Genomic DNA, 20321 nt, shown 5'->3' on the forward strand with positions numbered 1-20321 from the left:
TGAAAGGTGGAGATTTGATAAATCTCAGGCAACGAATATGTTAAGTTTTTTTTTTTTTTTCAAGACAGGGATTCTCTGGTGTACCCCTGGCTGTTCTGGAACTCGCTTTGTAGACCAGGCTGGCCTGGCCTCGAACTCACTGAAATCTGCCTGCCTCTGCCTCCAGATGCTGGGATTAAAGCTGTGCACCACCGCACCTGGCAGTTAAGATGATCTTTTAATGGCAGAGGTTGTTAATTATAGAACTGCCCAGAGGCAAATGGTTTTCCGGATCAAATATCAAGGGGCTAGTTTCCAAACACACGAGTTCTGGGTAGACTGACTAAGGAATAGTGGCGGACGCTACGCCTGTAATCTTTTTTTTTTTTAAGATTTATTTATTTATTATGTATACAACATTCCTTCCACGTGTGCCTGCAGGCCAGAAGGGGACACCAGATCTTATTATAGATGGCTGTGAACCACCATGTGGTTGCTGGGAATTGAACTCAGGACCTCTGGAAGAGCAGCCAGTGCTCTTAACCGCTGAGCCATCTCTCCAGCCCCAGGACGCCTGTAATCTTGAATTGAGGCAAAAGAAAGGCCACGAGTTCGAAGCCAGCTGGGCTACCCACCCTGTTATGAAACAAACAATACCCCACCACTACCCACAAACTTTCTAGACTACAGTCGACCCTGCCTTTCCAGTTTAAAAGAAAAACAAAACTACGAAAACACCCGACAGCCCTTGAAAGTGGGGCGGGCGGCCCGAGCCTCGCGCAGCACTCTGGGACTTGTAGTCTTGGACAGACCCCCCCCCCCCCGAGTCCCATGATGCCGTGTGGCGGGTCATCGCGTCTGCGCGGTGCAGGCGGCGGGCAGCGCAGAGTGAGAGGCTCTTTTGTTCGGCTAAGGGGAGGGCCGCTGGTGGGGCCTGCGGTACGCCGCTTCAGCTCGGCGTTCGACTGCAGCCGTCCGGCTTTCTGCTCCTCTGGGCGCTACTCCCTCGGGCCGCCCGACGCCACGCGCTAAGAGCGCGGTACCGATTCCTCTCGGACTCTCGGGCGCTGCTACGAGGTGAAGAGGCGGGCTGGAGGCGGGGGAGGGGGGGCGCGACGGCGGCGGGAGGCCGCGGGCGGGCGGGCGAGGGCCGGGAACGGAAGACTGGAGCGAGAGGAGTTGGGGGCGCGGCCGGGCCCAGCGCCTGCCGAGTCCGCTTCCCGCGCAGAGCTTGCGGGTTGCGGGAGTCTAGAGAGGGCGGGGCAGCGGATCCAGAGCCCGGGAGCCAAGTGGTTCCTGAAGAGCCGAGCCGTCGCTGGGTCAGCTCTTCACGAGCTGGACAGAATTGTTCGACTCCAGTGAGCGACTCTGGAGTTGGGCGGGAGAAGGAAAACTTTAGGAAGAGGACAGGCTTGGCGCGGATCACTCTTCGTCCACTAAAGGTTGAGAAATGTAACCCGAGAAAGCGGACACGGTGGCAGCCGCGGGTAATCCCGGTAGCGCTCGGAGGAAAGAAAGGGAACCTGAGGGTACTGAGTCCAACTGACACTATCGGAGGAATTTCTCTTGCTAGGGTCACGAAGAAGTAACTTCCAGGAAACTTGGAGAAGGGGGCTTGGGCTGCTCCAGGTGTGCTAATGGAGAAGAGATGTGTTGAACAAATCGGGGAGCGAGGGGTCGGACATTTTCTTGACCTTGTGTAAAGGCGTTCTTGGGATAAGGAAAGTGGAGGTCCGGAGCATGATCGTGTAAAATAGGAAGAGAAAGGGGGTGCTTCGGGGGGGGGGGAAGCTTAGTTTGCAGAGTGTGTGCCTAGTAGGCTGCAGACCCCTGGATCCAGTCTCCAGTACCACATAACTGGCTGGGTGTGTGGTGGCATGTACACGTAATCTTAGCACAGAGGGTCAGAAGTTCAAGACCTTCCTTGACTTCCAGTAAAGGGGCCACTTTCTGCCTAGTAAGGGGTCTGTAGTGTGAGTTGGGAGGCTGTAAGAAAAAGGCAAGATTCATCAGATGGAAAGTGTTTGCTCTTGCTGGCCAATCTGAAAGACCTCAGTTTAACCCCTGGATCCCAGGTAAACGTGGAAAGAAAGAACCTATTCCAGAAAATTGTCCTCCGAGCTACACATGAGGGTATGGCAGGAGCCCACAAAAGCAGGCGTTGGCACACACAGTTATACTGTTTTTACCAAAAAAAAAAAAGTATATGAGGGCTGGAGAGATGGCTTAGAGGTTAAGGGCACTGACTGCTCTTCCAGAGGACTTGGATTCAATTCCCAGCAACCACATGGCAGCTCACAACTGTCTCTAACTCCATGACACCCTCACACAGACATACATGCAGGCAAAATACCAGTGCAAATGAAATAAATTTTTAAAAAGTATATGTAATATGGAACTTACTTTTCCCAAGTTATCTGCCACTGAACTGTGTTCAAAATAATTCTTAAAAATAAGTTTTACTGCTGGGTGGTGGTGGCACAGGCCTTTAATCCCAGTACTCAGGAAGCAGAGGTAGTTAGAGCTCTGAGAGAAACCCTGTCTCAAAACACCAAGAAAAAAGAATGAGTTTTACTAGAACATAAGGTATCCTCTCCAGTTTGGGGTTAAGAATCATGTCAGCAGTTTGGAATAGTTTCAAACGATCTAAGGTTTTGGGATAGATGTATGACTGCGATCAAGAAATTAGTGCCTGTGCCCCTCCTTTGATGCGTTCTAGCTAGATATGAAAAGTGGTATATTGAAAAGACTCCAATCGTGCAAGGAGGTCCAGGCCTAGGGGAAACCCCATGTTGAAACCACTTGCTCCTTACTAAAGATTTGTGACGATGGGAGATCTTCAGTCACTTCTGGTTTCTGATTGGTCACTCTTTTATAAATAATATTAAAATTGGTAAATTTTTACCCTCCTAGGTATTTTTCTGAGCAGGTAAAATACTGTGTGTGCACATGGGTGTATGGGATAATTTTGAGAAGTTCATTATACCATGGGTTCAGGGGATCAAACTCACCCATCAGACTTCCATGCGAAGTACTTCTACCTGCTAAACTACATCTGCAGCCCTCTGGACAATTCTTTCGGAGTAAAAAGCCCTTTTTGTTTTTCTCTGTGTAGCCCTGGCTGTCCTGGAACTCACCCTGTAGGCCAGGCTGGCCTCGAACTCAGAGGTCTGCTGCTTCTGCCCCCCAACTACTGGGGTTAACGGCGTTTTTTATATTTATGTCTTTATTGTTTTATATTTTGAGACAGGTTCTGACTCTGTATGTCTGGATGTCCTAGAACTTGATACACACAACAGTCAGGTCTCAGATTCACAGAGTTCTCCCTGCCTCTGTCTCCTAAGTGCTGGAATTAAGTATACCAGCACACTCTGTTGTTTTAGTTTTTTTAAAAGTGGGGTGGGGAGTGTGCCATGATATACTTATGGAGATGAAAGAACAACTTTGGCCTCCTCTTGTACTGTTAGGCAAATTCTGGTGATTGAACTCTGGCTATTAGGCTTTTAAGACAGAAACCTTTACCCACTGAACCAGCTTGATAGTCCCATTTTCTAAATTTTGGGAACTAGACCTAGCAGAAATTGGTATGTGTAGATTTTCTTTTCTATGTCCCAAATTGGCTTAAAACTCACTATGTAGCCCAGATTGGCCTTGAACTGAGATTATAGGTATGTACCACCATACCTAGTTTAGTTTTATTTTTATGTGTGTGTCTTTGCTTACTTTTTGCAATCTAAAGAATTGAATCCAGGGGGCTGGAGAAATGGCTCAGTGGTTAAGAGCATTGCCTGCTCTTCCAAAGGTCCTGAGTTCAATTCCCGGCAACCACATGGTGGCTCACAACCATCTGTAATGAGGTCTGGTGCCCTCTTCTGGCCTACAGATATACACACAGACAGAATATTGTATACATAACAAATAAATAAATATTTAAAAAAAATAATTGAATCCAGGCCCTTTTACATGTTAGGCAAACAGGCACACTGAACTGCATCCAAGTTTGGCGAGCTTTCTACAGCTTCTACAAGCTTCTAGACTAAATTTGGGGAACGTTGGGCTGGTTTTTGTTTTCTTTTTCTGGTGGTGAAAGATTACTGAATTGAACTCCAAAACCCATGTGCTCTGTCATTGAGCTGTACTATAAAATTCTTAATGTCAGTTAGGCGATGTTGGCTTATGACTTTAATCTCTCAGCGCTTGGGAAGCAGAGGCAGGCAGATGTCTGAGTTCGAGGCCAGCCTGGTCTATAGAGCAAGTTCCAGGATAGCTACGGCTGAAGGAAGCTGCACAGGGAAAACTTCCCTCAAGTTTGAAGAAAGCCTGTTCTAAATAATGAGTCCATGCCAGCCTGGACTATAAAGTAATACTCTGTCTGAAAAAAACAGGCTAGACTTTCTAGCTAACTTGGTGGAAAAAGGCATTTCCCACAAAGCCTGATTAATAACTTGTGTTTGATCCCAGGACCGACATATTAGAAGGAGGGACCTGCCTTCTGAAAGTTACCCTCTGTCCCTGTGCTCCCTGCTACAAACACTAAATACAGGTGTCGGAGGTAAAAAGATGAATCACATACTTGAGGCCAACCTAGGCTACAGAGTTGAGACCCTGGCACAACAAGGGGGGGGGGGCATGTGGATTTGCTCTGGATTTAATCTGTTCCAACCAATTCTGCTCCCACAACCATGCTCAAAAAGCAAAAACAAACTACTACCCCTGTTTAGTGTGTACATGGTTCCTGTTTTTCATCCAGATTTGCATCTGGAAAACATTTGCTTCACAAACAGCCAAATAAAAAGCCAACTAAAAGCAGTTTGGAAATGTGACTGGCACCAAAGCATACTGTGCTACTGTGTGTGCCTTCATTTCTGTTTTGATTAATGGTGTGTAGTTGCCAGTTATTATAGCAAAGATACCTTGTCCTTGTTTTCAGTTCTGGTTTCTTGATTGTCACTCCTAAAAAGCTAACAGCTTTGTACTTTGATTTCCTGATTATTTGGTTTTGAAACATCTTTCTTTGTTAGGCATACAATGTTCATAATTTGCACAGGGCTCAGAATTCTGAGGGAAAATAGAAACAAAATGTTTTGGGGATCCCAAGGGAAGGAGAAATATTTGGTTAGGTTGGGTGAGCTTTATGGGAGAAATACCATTTAGGCTAGGTCTTGAAGAAACTAGGGTTCTGACTGAATGAAACAATACGGTGTGTTTATACGCCCCTTGTGAGTGCTGGAAGAGCAGAGCAGCCAGTGCGCTTAACTACTGAGCCACTTCTCCAGCCCTGAGATTTTGTTTGTTTGTTGAAATTTTGTAGCTCAGTGTGGGTGTGTGTGCGTGGGGATACTGCAGAGGCCAGGAGAGGGGTCCCCTAGAGCTGGAGTTACACAGTTGTGCTAGGAAGCAAACTCAGACGATCCTCTCTCTGTAAGTGCAGCAAGAGCTCTTAATTGCTGAGCCATCTGCCCCACCCCAGTATGGTTGTTATGCAAAAAGAGTCTGTATTGCACTTGTTAAGTATTGCGCTTGTTTAGAGAATCCCAGCACTAGGGAAGCAGAGGCCGGTGGATCTCTGTGAGTTCGAGGCCAGCCTAGTCTACAAGAGCTAGTTCCAGAACAGACTCCAAAGCTACAGAGAAATCTGTCTCGAAAAACAAAACAAGAACAACAACAACAAAAGTTAAGAATCTGACGGGATGTGGTGTGGTAGCGGCCCACATTTAATCCCAGCATTTGGGAAGCAGAGGTGTGGAGGGGCGGTCTCTGAGTTTGAGGCCAGTCTAATCTACAAAGGGAGCTCCAGGACACCAAATGCTAGACGGAGAAACCCTGTTTCAAAAAACAAAAGAAGAGTTCAGGCATCTTTGTGCATACCATTGAATGCTGAGAATGGAGATCTAAGGGGCTGGGAAATGTCATGCATGGCTCAGTTAGTAAAATGGTTCAGAGCCGAGTACCTTTTACAGCAGGATGAGAGGTGGAGTGAAGAATTGTCCAGATGCTAGGCGGCCAGATAGCCCGGGTCATACAGTATAGCATGAAGAAACAAGAGATTTAGCCTCAGGAAAACAAAGATTGAAGGAGGAGAGAGATAACTCTAGCCAGGTTGTCCTCAAACTTCCACATGTGCACATCTGCACTCACAGTTAAGAATGTGTATTGTAATGGGTGCAGTGGGTCATGTCACCTTTAACCTCAGCACTGGAAAGGCAGGGGCAGGCAGATCTCTTGAGATTCAGGCCAGCCAAGGCTACATAGAGAAACCTGTCACCAAAAAAAAGTATATTGTTCTTACAGAGGACCCTCAGTTACTAGCATCCACTATAGGAGGATCACAGTTATCAGTAACTTTATTTCCTCCCTTGGCAGAGTTTCTCTGTGTATAGTCTTAGCCATCCTGGAACTCAACTCTGTAGATCAGGCTGTCCTCAAACTCTTAAGAGACTCACCTGCCGCGGGCGCGATGGTGGCTCACGCCTTTAATCCCAGCACTAGGGAGGCAGAGGCAGGCGGATCTCTGTAAGTTCGAGACCAGCCTGGTCTACAGAGCTAGTTCCAGGACAGGCTCCAAAGCTACAGAGAAACCCTGTCTCGAAAAACCAAAAGAAAGAAAGGAAGAAAGAGANCAGGACAGGCTCCAAAGCTACAGAGAAACCCTGTCTCGAAAAACCAAAAGAAAGAAAGGAAGAAAGAGAGAGAGAGAGAGAGAGAGAGAGAGAGAGAGAGAGAGAGAGAGAGAGAGAGACTCACCTGCCTCTGCCCCCATTCTCCTAGTGCTGGGATTAAATGTATGTGTCACCATGCCCAGCAGTTTAATGGGTTTAAAAAAGTGTGTGTGTATGTGCACGTACCTTAATGCATGTGGTGGCTAGACTCTATCCATCTTATTTGAGGCAGAATCTCTTTTTCTGTTAGGCTTTGTACGCTAGGCTAACTGACCGGTGAGTTTCCTAGCAGTTCTGTCTCTAGGATTACAGATGCACCCTGCCACTTCTGGTTTTGTGTAGCTGTGTGTCTGCATGTGATGTATGCAGGTGCCTGGGGAGGCCAGGGGTGTCAGATCCCCTGAAGCTGGAGTTAACAGAGCCCAACTCAAGTCATCTGGAAGATCTATCTCTAGGATCACAGATGGACCCTACCACTTCTGTCTTTGTGTAGCTGTATGTCTGCATATAGGTGTCCTAGAGGTTCTTAGGTAGCTCTACGCATTTCTGCCTCCCTTGCCCTGAAATTAGAAACACACACCCCTGTGCCTGTGTTAGAAGTCGCCTGGAGATCCAACTCAGATCTTCATGCTTGCATGATAAGTGCTTTACCATCTGAGATCCCTCCCCAGCCTTTGCCCATGCTTTTGTCAACTAGAACCTGTGTCTACAATGGCTTCACAGGTTTCTTGTGCCTTTCCTATTTCTCTGAATAGTTAATACAAACTTGAGAAGCCAAACAAAATGCTTAATTTTGTGTCTAATACACATATACACAAAATAAATCAGTAAATATAATACAGATACATATATTAAGAACTAGATGTAGTACACAGTCAATCCCAACTATTCTGATTCAGAGGCAGGAGGAGCTCAAGTTTAAAGCCAGCTGGGCAGTTTAGCAAGAGTGTCTGAAAATAAGGGGCTGTGATGTGGTTTAGTGATAGAATGCTTAAAAACCTAGCACACTGCCGGGCGGTGGTGGCGCATGCCTTTAATCCCAGCACTCCGGGAGGCAGAGGCAGGCAGATCTCTGTGAGTTCTAAGCCAGCCTGGTCTAAAGAGCTAGTGCCAGGACAGGCTCCAAAGCTACAGAGAAACCCTGTCTCGAAAAACTAAAAAAAAAAAGAAAAGAAAAAGAAAAACCTAGCACATGCAAGATCTTAGATTTAATCTCTACCTGAAAGAAAAACAGCAAGCATTATTCCTCATAAAACTTTTAAACTTGTATTTGTGTGTGTATATGCATGCATACACATGCTGGTGCATGGATGGCAGTCTGTCCAGAGTCTCTTCCTGCCACCTTGTGTGATCTGAAGGTGGAACACAGGTCTTCAAGTCTGCCAGCCCTCTTCTGTATATATATAATTGGCCCCGGGGAAGGTTCATGAGAAAAATTACAATGTTCTTTCTTTGACCCGTGCTTTTAATTTTAATCACTCGGGAGGCACAGGCAGGCAGATCTTGGGGCCAGCCTGCTCTACAGAGCGAGTTCCAGGACAGCCAAGACAACACAGAAATCCTGGGGTGGGAGAGAGGGGCAGCAAGGTGGCTCAGTGAGTAAAAGTGCTTGCTGTGCAAAAGTATTGATCTGAATTTCATCCTTCGAACTTTAATTGGGTCAAGCAGAGGTGGCGCTCGCCTTTAATCCCAGCACTCCGGAGGCAAAGGCAGGAAGATATACAGAGAGTTCTGGGATAGCCAGGGCTATAGAGAGAAACTCTGTATGAACAAACAATCTTGTTGGAAGGAAAAAGCCAGCTTCCTGAAAGTTGTCCTTTGACCATCATACCCAAACTGTGGTGTATATGCCATACATCATGCACAATAATTTTTTAAAATTCTTTTAGTATGTGTGTGTGTGCTCTTATAGCTCAGGTTGCCTATAACTTGGAACCCTCCTGCCTTTCCTATTAAATCTCCTGCAATTATAGGCACTTTTGTGCATGGTTTTATTTGTTTGTTTGTTTGTTTTCTCCATTGCTGGAAGTTACACCAAAGGACTCATGTACAAGCTGAACATTATACTACCAAGTCCAGTTTTCCAAAACATTCTTGGATAGCATAATGTCAAGTTCAGATTACCTCTGAGCTTTGGAAAAGTTGCCCTTTTTTTTCTTACATTAAGCTTCAGAAAGGTAGGGATCATTTCTTATTTTCTTGAGTCTCTAGAATTCAGCACAATATCTAGAATTTGAGTTTCTACATATATAGTAAAACTTTGTCCAAGGACCCTGGTAATAACAGTTTATCCCCCCAGATTGGGGTATTAAACTAATGCAGAACAGTGCTCTTTCTTTGTCTTGGTTTGTTTGCCATGTTCCTTTGGGGAGGTGAGGAAATTGAGACAAAATCCTCAATCTAGTCCACGTTGACCTTAAACTCCTTATTCCTCTGCCTCTGCCTCCCGTATTGTGGGATTATAGGCCTGTGCCTCCACACCTGGCCATCTGCTTCATTCTGTATATCTCGTTCTGTATAATTGATCATCCATTTCTAAGATTTTAGCAATTTTGTTTTACTGTGGTATGTTACAGCACCATCTACTGACACAAATTGGTAATTTTAAGGCTTTTGGGCACTTTTTCATTAAAGGTATTCTGAACACTTTATAATATGGTACCCAAGAATGTTTTGGGAAATAGGATATCGCCCTGGTCTACAGAGCAAGTTCCAGGATAGCCAGGGGAAAAAAAAGAAGAAACAATGTCTCAGAAAAGAAAGGAAGGAAGAAAATAATTAAAAAAAAAAACCTAAAATATCAGAATTGAATATACTAAAGGTAAGAGATTTATAGAGAACTAATTTTTTTTGTTTGTTTGTTTTTTGAGACAGGGTTTCTCTATGTAACAGTCCTTGCTATCTTGGAACTTGGTTTGTAGACTAGGTTGGCCTCTAACTCTGAGATCTGCCTGCCTCTGCCTCGCGAGTGCTGAGATTGGAGGATTTAATTCCTCCATCTGGCAGGAATTAAAAAATTTTATACTAGAAAAAATATAAGCTGGGTAGTGGTGACACACACCTTTAATCCCAGCATGGGGGGGGGGGGCAGAGGCAGGAGGATCTCAGTGGGTTAGAGGCCAATCTGGTCTACAGAGTTCCAGGACAGGCTCCAAAGCTATACAAAGAACTCCTGGGGGGGGGGGGCTGAAAAAATGTGTGTGTATATAAAATGTGTGTGTGTCCCCATGAGTTTCCTGAGTTAGGGTAGTATATAGACAAGGATAACCTTGAACTCCTTGGTTCTTCTGCTAGGGTCACATGTACTAGTGCACCACCATGCCCAGTTTTTTGGGGTAAAATGCAGAAATTCATTCATGTGAGACAAGCTCTCCACCAACTGGCCTGTATCCCCAGCCACATTTGGGGATTTTCATCAAACAAAACCAACTTCAGCATCTCAACATGAAAGAACAAGCCATACATATATTTGTGGGTGTGTGTTGTGTTCATGTGTTGTGTGTGTGTGTGTTTTATTTATTATGTATACAATATTCTGTCTGTATGTAGGCCAGAAGAGGGCACCAGACCTCATTACAGATGGTTGTGAGCCACCATGTGGTTGCTGGGAATTGAACTCAGCATTGCCTGCTCTTAACCACTGAACCATCTCTCCAGCCCGATGTGTTGTTTTTAATTATTTCATCTGTATTGGTGTTTTGCCTGAGTGTGTGTGTGAGGGTGTCTGATCCTCTGGAACTGGAGTTACAGACAATTGTGAGCTGCCATGTGGGTGCTGAGAATTGAACCCAGGTCCTCTAGACAAGCAGCCAGTACTCCTAACTGCTGATCCATTTCTCCAGCCCAAAGCATGTTTTAGGAAAGAATAAAACTCAAGACCTACAAGGTAAAGCACTCGCCATGCAAGCCAGATGGGCTTGTTTTTTATGTGAAACCCAAGTGAAGGTGGAAGGAGAGAACCAATGGTACAAAGTTGTCTTGCCTCGAGGAAGATCAACTATACGGTATCTGTGGTAGCTGCCTTCCTCTTGTCCCCCCTGCTTGTTTTCTAAATTATTACAATACTCAGCTTAAACAAACAGCTATTCTGGTGCCTTTTCTAAGCAGGCCTGAGTCTTAGAAATAAATTATAACGTAAACTAGGTCAAAAAAACAGTGATTTAGGGCTGCAGCTTAATGCCTAGCATTCTTGAAACCCACGATTTAATTCCTAGTACTGCCAAAGGGGAACAATGGAAGTTAGCTGGAGCACAGTTGACAGAGTGCTCTCTTGCCTTTCTTGTATAGTTCACAAAGCCTTGGGTTCAATCTTTTAGCACCATATAGGTGGATGTGGTGTATACCTGTAATCCCAGCGCTCAGGGTGGAAGAGACAGAGGATCATAAGTTCAAGGTTATGTTCTGCTATATCTCAAGTTCCAGGCCAACCTGGGTAAGGTGGCTTAGCCGAGTCCAAGAACCATATGGAGCTGACTCCCACAAATTGTTCCTTGACCTCATGATACCCATATACTTACTAAGTGAGTAAATGCAGTAAAAGAATTTTTTAAGTTTAAGCTGTGAATTTATGGTGGCATTCAAGAAAAGCGAAGTGAAAAATAAAGGGACTTTTTAGCTGGACATGGCAGCACACATCTTATAATCCCAGTACTTGAAAGGTAGAGACCAAATCAGGGGTTCAAAGCCAACCTGGGTTATATGAGATCCTGTCCGTCTGTGCCCTCCCCCCCAAAAAAGTTAGATAATTAAATATATATAGCTAATCCAACATAGTATTTTGTGGCAAAGGGATATTAGGTGTAAATATAAATTAGACTTAATATAAAAGTTGTAAATGTATATAAGAATTTATAAATCCTTCCCACACATTGTAGTATATATCTATAATTCTAACACTTAGAAAGCTGAGGACAGCTTGGGCTTCATATTAAGTCCTTGCCCAGAAAAGGCATTAATTTTGCTGTGAAATTAATAATTGTGGCTAACTTCTTAGCAAACCTCAAAACATGGTTGTGAATTGGAGGTGAGTAGAGCATTCTAAGCAGTGTTCGTCACCTATGGTTTCCCTCACTCTCCAGGATTTGTCAGTCCATGTGCCCTGATGGCCTTTATTTCCTCTGTCGTTTTAGCAGTGTCACCCTTTACCGGAAAGCTGGCGGGTGCTATGGGAAAAAAACAGAACAAGAAGAAAGTGGAGGAGGTACTAGAAGAAGAGGAAGAAGAATATGTAGTGGAAAAAGTTCTCGATCGACGAGTTGTCAAGGGCAAAGTGGAATATCTTCTAAAGTGGAAGGGTTTCTCAGAGTAAGTTTCATTGACTCAAGTCAGTTCAGTTGCTATGAGGAGTCACGATACGCTTCTTACCTCATCTGTGGTGGGTATACCTTGATTCAGTCCTGAACTCCACAGCTGATAGTCTACTGAGGAAGGATCTGCATGCAGAGTACTATAATATATGACAGGCTTTTGTTTTGCTATATTTATGTATGTGCGCATGTGTGCCATGTAAGTCCTGGGATGAGAGTTAAACCATCTTGCCAGTCCACGACAGTGATTCTGAGGAGCAGATAGCCCACTTTTCCAAAAAAGTAGTCTTTCCTTGAAAAAGGCAAATTTCTAAGCCTTTTGGTCTGTACCCTCCCCTATTAGGAAAGTTCTCAATTTTGAAGAGAAATCAGCTGTTCATTATCATTTAACTCTCTTTCAAGACTGGCTCTTCTCTTAGTTAAAAATGTTGACGTAAGTGGAAGCATGACTTGTTATCTTGCTGATTTCAGTGAGGACAACACATGGGAGCCAGAAGAGAACCTGGATTGCCCTGACCTTATTGCTGAGTTTCTACAGTCACAGAAAACAGCTCATGAGACAGACAAATCAGAGGGAGGCAAGCGCAAAGCTGATTCTGATTCTGAAGATAAGGGGGAAGAAAGCAAACCAAAGAAGAAGAAAGAAGAGGTGAGACTTGGAATAGGAATCTTCTCCAGCCAGAGGCCAGATCATTCTAGCAGTTTGATCTTACCTCATCTCTCCTGTCCACCCCCTTTTTTTTTCTTTTAAATTTTTATTTATTTATTTTGGATAAATATCTTTTTTTCTTCTTGCATAGAAGCCTAGGCTGACCTATAATTAATATGTAGCCTAAGCTGGCCTCAAACTTGTGGCAATTTTTCTTAGCCTTCTAAGTGTTGGGATTACAGTTATGAGCTACCATGCTTGAACTTCTCCCTTTGAATCTCAGCAATCATGCATGTCCTCTCTGTCCTTCAGAAATAAGCTAATGTTTTAAAGGATTTGGGGGGCCAACCATAGACACACCTGTAATCCTAGCACAGGAAGATCAAGGACAAGGGCCTGGACTACAGGAGATTGGGTCTCAGTGAACACACAAAAGAACAACAACAAAAAGGATTTGGGACTTACTCTTGTAAAGTGATCTAATCTAATCTTTTTATCCATGGCACAAGAATGATGAGGCAGGGGGCTGGAGAGATAACTCAGCACTGACTGCTCTTCAGAAGTCCTGAGTTCTACTCCCAGCAATCACATGGTGGCTCACAACCATCTATAGTGGGATCTGATGCCCACTTCTGGCATAAAGGCGTACATGCAGATAGAGCACTTATTCATAAAATAAGTAAAATCATCTTTTTAAAAAAGAATGGTAACATGTAGCAGTTATTGGAGACTCATGATAGTAACTGAATTCATTTCCTGTCAATAGATCACTTTCAATGTTTTGATCACTAAAGATATAAGATAGATGTTTTGTCTTTAGTATCTTAAGTAATTTACCTTTGAAGAAACACAGAAATAATTATTCTGGATATAACTGTATGCTAATAAAATTGTTCTGCCCATCTGGTTTTTACAGTCAGAAAAGCCACGAGGCTTTGCCCGGGGTTTGGAGCCTGAGCGGATTATTGGAGCTACTGACTCCAGTGGAGAACTCATGTTCCTGATGAAATGGTGAGTCTACCAGTGGCTCTGTATGGTTGTTTTTTCCTTCTCCCCATCTGTTCTATGCCAGAGGAAAGAGCTGGACCTTCGAAATTCCAGTCGCCCAGGTGTGAAATCTTTAAGATGACATAGTCCTTCGATAGTGAACCTCGGCCTGACTACAAACCTGGACTCATGAGTTACAGGTAGGGGCCCTTAGGATTTACAGATCTTTTTTTTTTCCCTGTCTGTAGGTTGGAGAGACTTATGGAGAGGAACCACATTTCAGTTCTGTGGAGTAAAACAGAAAATTCTGAAATGTGATTGAATCACCCTCCTTCTCTGCCACCTCCTTAGTAAAGACCAGGCTGACCCCATAAGCGGGATTCTGTTCTTGTTTGAGGGTTAGGAAAGAATTTATAGAATTTATTTTGAAGATTCTAAATTTTCAAAATCAGCCAGCAGGGGTCAGTAAAGCCTCTACTGTTTATTGTTACTGAGCGTAATGTAAGCCTGCTTCTCTGTTATAAATACTAGTGTGATAGTGCTGACTTGGTCTAAGGAGAAACAGTAGGTAGTTTGTTAGCACTAGCCAGTATCACCTGCTGAACATGCTTGTGTTTGCTGTTTTATGTGCTGCCAGCATAGTAGTGGGTTTCTGTGGTTAGCATGAACCACAGTTTCACTAGCAATGGGAAATTTTTCATCTGCAGTCCATTTCTGACCAGAACATTGTCAAGCAGCACATAACAGTACTTTCAAACAGTAGTGAAGAGGAGTTCAAGTTAGTAAAAGTAATTGACTGTTTTCGTTTGTTTGATTTTTGCTTTTTGAGACAGTTTTACTCTAGCCTAGGCTTGCATTGAGCTTGAAATCCTCCTGCCCCTGACTGTGCTGAGATTACAGGGACATGCCACCTTGACAGACTAGGAGGAGTAAGTGTTAAGCCATTGCCAGTTAAAATAGGATTGTCAAGGCTTTGTCCTTTGATTGGTCTAGAATTTTCTCTGAACTGGTATCTATGGTGGCTCTTCCCTAGATAATGATTGATGAGGTTTTGTTAACTTCAATACAGTTAAAGAAGACCTGGGTTATAATTAACCACCTATTCCTGTGTGTTCCTTCAGTATTACCGATTCTGACCCTTATTTAGCTTATTTCTTCTAACTTATAGAAGAAAAACTGAATAATACGATGTGTTAAGTAGTCTAGCTAAAATACACTTGCCCTGCAAGTGACCAGTGTGAGTCACAGGAGTATCTCCATATTTTTTAGGGTGTGGTTCTACACATTTATAATCCCAGTACTCAGATAAAATGGAAGTATCAAAAGTTGGAGGCCAGCCTGACCTAGAGTAAGATGAAGTTGTAGCTTTGGAACCTGTCCTAGAACTAGCTCTTATAGACTGGCCTGGCCTTAGACTCACAAGATCCTCCTGCCTCTGCCTCCCGAGTGCTGTGATTAAAGGCATGTGCCAGCAAGATGAAGTTTTAAAAGCATAAACACACATACCTAAGAGCCAGCTGTAATAACCCATATATTGTAATAACCCATATATTGGGATTAAAGGCACGCGCCACCACTGCCAGGTGGGCATTGGTTATCTTAACTGCTGTATCTAAAGTTAAGATTTGGGTGTTGGGCTAGGGGTGTGGCTAACACATAAAATCTGTGGCTTTGATCCCCAACCCTACAAAAACAGAAAACAAATCCAAACCTTTTGATAGGGACTTATTGGTAGAGGGCTTGCCTAGTATGTGCAAGGCCCATGTTTTAATTCCTAGCATCTACTCCCTCACCTCTAAAATATTGAATGTTGATTAAAAAACCCAAGGTTTTAAAAAGTTACACATGGCCAGGTGTGTCCCTGCCTTTAATCCCAGCAGTCAGTGGTAGAGGTAAGTGGATCTCTTGAGTTTGAGGCCAGCCCGGTCTACATATCAAGTTGCAGAACTATATTCAGCAGTGGTTCTTAGTCTGTGGGTCACCTAAGACCATTGGAAAACATATTTGTATTAAAATTCATAACTGCAGTAAAATCATGTTACGAAGTAGCAACAAAAGTAACTTTATGCTTGAGGTCACCACAATAAGAGGAACTGTATTAAATGGTCACAGCGTTAGGAAGGTGGAGAACCACTGACAGAGGGACCCTATTTCAAACAAACAGTAGCAAAAGGTGATGTATGTCTACACCCATGGCTCGGGATATAGTTGTAGAGGGCCTTCTTAGCATACATGTGACTCTAGCTTCCATCCCTAATACCACATCCATGCACTTTTATAATCTCTTCTGGAAGACTCAAGTTCAGTTCCCAGTGCCCGCATTGTAGCTCACTACCTTATCTAACTCCAGTTCCAGAGATTCCAGGGGTGTAGGTGTACATGTGGTGTACATAACATAAATTCAGACAAAACACTCGTACACATAAAATTATTATTTTTATTATAACCTGATTTTCTAGGAAAGTGGAGGTACCTGTCTATTTCTGGACATAGAAAATATTTTTACATAGTGAAAGGGCTTAAATTTATCCCAAAATTGTTCAGTTAAAAGAGTTAAAGGTTAGATACCCCATAAGGATTCGAGTACATTTTCCACCATCTTCTTGGGTATTTTTTGGCTTTTTGAGACAGGGTTTCTCTGTGTAACAGCCCTACCTGTCCTGGAACTAGCTCTTGTAGACCAGGCTGGCCTCGAACCCACAGAGACCCACCTGTCTCTGCCTCCCAAGTGCTGGGGCACTACCACCTAGGCTTCTTGTATTTCTTGTGGAAGCTTAACCATATTGGCTTATTCTCTGGTTCCCTGTGACTCTGGAGTCTTGTTCTTGTTCCGGTTTGAGGTGGTGCTGTGTCAGATTCTGTCGGTATTTGTTGCCTGCCCCATGCTGCTGCCTCTGTCTGGGACAGACCCAGTGACCTAAGGATAAATGAATAGGAGTTTACTCCTAGTTACTATAAAGTATGCCATTTTCAGATTTTTAAGCTATGAAAATTTGGAAAAATAATAATTACATCACAGTACCTTTGTTTTCTACCTTCTCATGTTGGAGCACTATTTTAAAACACACGGCGATAGTGTGCGGGTGGCATGTGGTGGTGGTAAACAGTGTGTTATGAGTGAGCAGGATTTTGCCTCATCAGTATCAGTCCTCTTACAAAGAGAAAGCTGTGTGCACAGGCTGGGATAGAGTTTTGCTTCCCATCCACCCTCTGAATTAAGCTTTCTTTGACCTTTTCCAAAGAACTAGTTGAATCAGGTGACTCATCTTTTGACAAAGTCCCCTAGAGGGGAGTTTTGTCAGGAGAAAGGGAAATCTTTGAGGGTATCGTGTGACAAAATCCACCCAGGAAATGCAGTTTGCGTCCCGTTTTCCTAGTTTGTTTCTGAAATTTAGACTTTTAAGGCCCTATTCCCTGGGTGATCCGAATTAGGAGACCACAGCAGCTGATCTCAAAGTTCCTTTGTGCTTTGTTCTACAGGAAAAACTCTGATGAGGCTGACCTGGTCCCTGCCAAGGAAGCCAATGTCAAGTGCCCACAGGTTGTCATATCCTTCTATGAGGAAAGGCTCACGTGGCATTCCTACCCCTCAGAGGATGATGACAAAAAAGACGACAAGAATTAGCCCTCTTGAGTGCAAGCCCCTGTCACCTTCGACTGTGGGTTCCAAGTGGGGAGGGAAGGAGTTCTACTTGTCTTGACACCATAGAGGTGGCTTGAGAAGATGTCCTTTGAAGAGCCAGCATAGTTTCTGTGCCCTGCAGCAGCCCAAGTGCTTTAACTCGTTTCAAGCTGTATAGTTTGCACACCCATACCAGTGGAGGGGAAGGGGTAAGTGTTTCAAGGCAACCCGTTCTGCACTTTGCTAAGAAAGCGGAGGGCCTTCCATGAAGGACAAAACCTGCAGAACTGGGGTATGGGAGAGCAAAGATACTGTCTATCTTCAAAGAGCATCTCCACAACCCACAGCCTTCTTCCCAATAGTGTTAACTGCATTTTTACAGCCTAGCATGTGTGTAGTTTTTGGCTATTACTGGTATATTCATTAGGGGTGGGAGGGTTGGGCAGGGAGGAAGGGAGATGGGTGGAATCATTTTGGTTAAAATTTGGGACCTGATTGGGGAAATGGTAAAACAGTAGAAAGAACAGCTAACTAATCAATTGGTTCTATGTCAATATTTTGCCTTTTCAAAAAATTATATTGGCACCATTAATGAGGATTGAGAGACTTAAAAAATCTGTGAATGCTGAAACCTACAGCCAAGGTGCTCCCTACCTGAGCTCATTGTGGCCCACAAAGGACAAAGCCAGTTCTCAAGTTACCAAAGCTGCCATTTGAAGATGGAAACTGACTGAGGAGGGAGTTTTATTGGAGAGTATAAGCAGGCAGATCATTCTGCCTTAGAGGTGCTAATTCCTGAAATTGGAGAAAAAGACCTTTCTCCAATTACGAAGTTACAATATCAGTTTGTCCATCCAAGCCACTGGCTCAAGTATTGCAGGAGGGCCTATGGGAGATGGGAGGAGAGGGCCTGCGCTCTTAGGGTGGAAACTCTTGGAGCCTCTGTTTTTTGGTGTTTTTTTTTTGTTTTGTTTTGTTTTGTTTTTGTTTTTGGGTTTTTTTTCTTCAGATATGAACCCTGAAACTGCTTGTGGCAGGTTCAGTTACTGACAGCACAAATTCCATTGAGTCAATTAATGGTGGAATGACTTCACAAGTCCTGGTCTCAGGAGATTTACTTTCATATTGGGGTAGTGGTTCATTTAAAAATACAAGATCTTCAGATTAACTGATGTCCAAGATCCTGTCTTGAATCATGAGATCCATCAATTTATAGTATTGTCTAGACCTGCATTTAGGACTACATTGTAAAATCTTTTAAAGCATGTGTTAGATATATGTGAAAATTTTGTTTAAATGTAAACTTCATACCATACTGTCAGTTTTTGTCTTAATAAAACTATAGATTTATAATTCCTGATTTCTGTCTTTTTTTTTTCTTTTAATTTTAAAAAAGACCAGGTCTCCTTCCCCTGTGTTGCCCACTCTGGCTTGGAACTTTGAATCTACCTATATCTACTTCCCAGTATTGGGATTACACAGGTGTATATATCATGGCATTGGGTTATCAGAAACCCCTCGTGGCGTCAGTTCAGCTTGTTGGAAGTAGCTACCATGGCTTCATGAATGACTGTAGATGGACACTGCAGGCTTGAAATCTGATGTCCTAATTTTTTTTTTCTTATCTTTTTTTTTTTTTTTTTGGTTTTTCGAGACAGGGTTTCTCTGTGGCTTTTGGAGACTGTCCTAGAACTCCCTCTGTAGACCAGGCTGGCCTCGAACTCACAGAGATCCACCTGCCTCCCGAGTGCTGGGATTAAAGGCGTGCGCCACCAAGGCCCAGCTGTCCTTAATTTTTTTTTAACCTGGAGCTAGTTCTTGTAGACCAGGCTGGCCTCGAACCCAACAGATCTGCCTGCCTCTGCCTTCCTTCCCAAGTGCTGGGATTAAAGGTGTGCACCACCACCACCTGGCTGGTCTCAAGTTTTTGATGTAGTAAATGCTTGAATAATTGCTGTACATATTGTAAGAACTGGCATATTCTGTCTTTCATATTGCTGGGAAAATATGTACTGGTAACACTTCCCACTTGAAAATAGGCGTTATGTGAACTAGCTTAATCAGTTGGAAGGATGACATTAGCAGAAATCAACTCCAAAAAGTTTTAGAAACTGACACTTTTTGTTGTTTTGTTTTTCCAGATAAGGTTTGTGTAACCGCCCTGGCTATCCTGAAACTAGTTCCGTAGACCAGGCTGTCCTCAAATTTACAGAGATACACCTGCCTCTGCCTCCCAACTGCTTGTGATTAAAGGCTTGCCCCACCACTCCCAGCCAATCATCTGTCTTCTTAAAGACATTTTTTTTTCTGCCTATAATTCTGGAGCCCAACTAGGAATAGATCTTTCTTGCTGTTTCTTATTGTATGATGCTTTGCCTGCATGTCTGTCTGTGTACCATTTGTGTGTCCAGTGTCTGAAGACCAGAAGAGAGCATGTGATACAAACTGTTGTGACCCATCTAGTATGAATACTGGGAATCAAACCAGGGTCCTCTGGAAGCACAGCCAGTGTTCTTATCCACTGAATCATCTCTCCAGCCCTGTATATACATAGATGTTAAAGTCAGAGGACAACTTTATACATATTGGTATGAATGTGTCAGATTCCCCTGGAACCAGAGTTACAGACAGTTGTAAACTCCCATATGGTTTCTGGGAATTGAACCCTGGTCCTCTGGAAGACCGGTCAGTGCTCTTAACCCCAGCCTCCTTGTTTATGTATTTTAAGACAGGGTTTTTACTCTAACGCAGGCTAGCCTGAAATTTATTGTTTAGCTCAGAATTACCTTAAACCCAGTGACCCTCTTCTCTTAGTTCCTCCAAATACTAGGGTTATAGGCATGTGTCACAAGAGCAGCTCTATTCTTGTCTGGGTTTGTTTGTTGTTTTTTTCAGGACACAGTTTCTGTGTAGTTTTGGAGCCTGTCCTGGAACTAGCTCTTGTAGACCATGCTGGTCTCAAACTCAAAGATCTGCCTGCTTCTGCCTTCCAAGTGCTGGGATTAAAGGTGTGCGCCACCACTGCCCAGCTTGGTTTTTTGTCGTTTTGTGTATAGCCATGGCTGGCCTGGAACTCCCTATGGATATTGGGCTGGTTTAACCAGTGAGCCTGTCTGTGT

General features: G+C 43.7%; 1 protein-coding gene across 2 annotated transcripts; it reads left to right on the plus strand.

Annotated features, from left to right (window-relative positions):
* Positions 1 to 831: 831 nt before the first annotated feature.
* On the plus strand, positions 832 to 18562 carry Cbx1 (chromobox 1). 2 transcript variants are annotated; one of them, XM_050156603.1, is made up of 5 exons: positions 832 to 1056; positions 11768 to 11942; positions 12416 to 12593; positions 13510 to 13604; positions 17061 to 18562. In XM_050156603.1, exons 2-5 carry the CDS (start codon positions 11803 to 11805, stop codon positions 17203 to 17205), a joined length of 558 nt encoding a protein of 185 aa, XP_050012560.1. In that variant the 5' UTR covers positions 832 to 1056; positions 11768 to 11802; the 3' UTR covers positions 17206 to 18562. The 2 variants fall into 2 exon arrangements, with proteins under 2 accessions (XP_050012560.1, XP_050012562.1); XM_050156605.1 differs by having other exon boundaries at positions 11771 to 11942.
* Positions 18563 to 20321: the final 1759 nt, after the last annotated feature.

The sequence above is a fragment of the Alexandromys fortis genome, unplaced genomic scaffold (assembly GCF_014885135.2).
Source record: "Alexandromys fortis isolate MF-2015 unplaced genomic scaffold, M_Fortis_MF-2015_v1.1 scaffold_31, whole genome shotgun sequence".
Lineage (NCBI taxonomy): Eukaryota > Metazoa > Chordata > Mammalia > Rodentia > Cricetidae > Alexandromys > Alexandromys fortis.

Excerpts from the sequence above, each read along its gene's own strand:
- Cbx1 (XM_050156603.1), top strand. The coding sequence starts at position 11,803 with ATGGGAAAAAAACAGAACAAGAAGAAAGTGGAGGAGGTACTAGAAGAA. Across the intron at positions 11,943-12,415 it reads AAGTGGAAGGGTTTCTCAGA|TGAGGACAACACATGGGAGC; the intron begins GTAAGTTTCATT and ends TGCTGATTTCAG. Across the intron at positions 12,594-13,509 it reads CAAAGAAGAAGAAAGAAGAG|TCAGAAAAGCCACGAGGCTT; the intron begins GTGAGACTTGGA and ends TGGTTTTTACAG.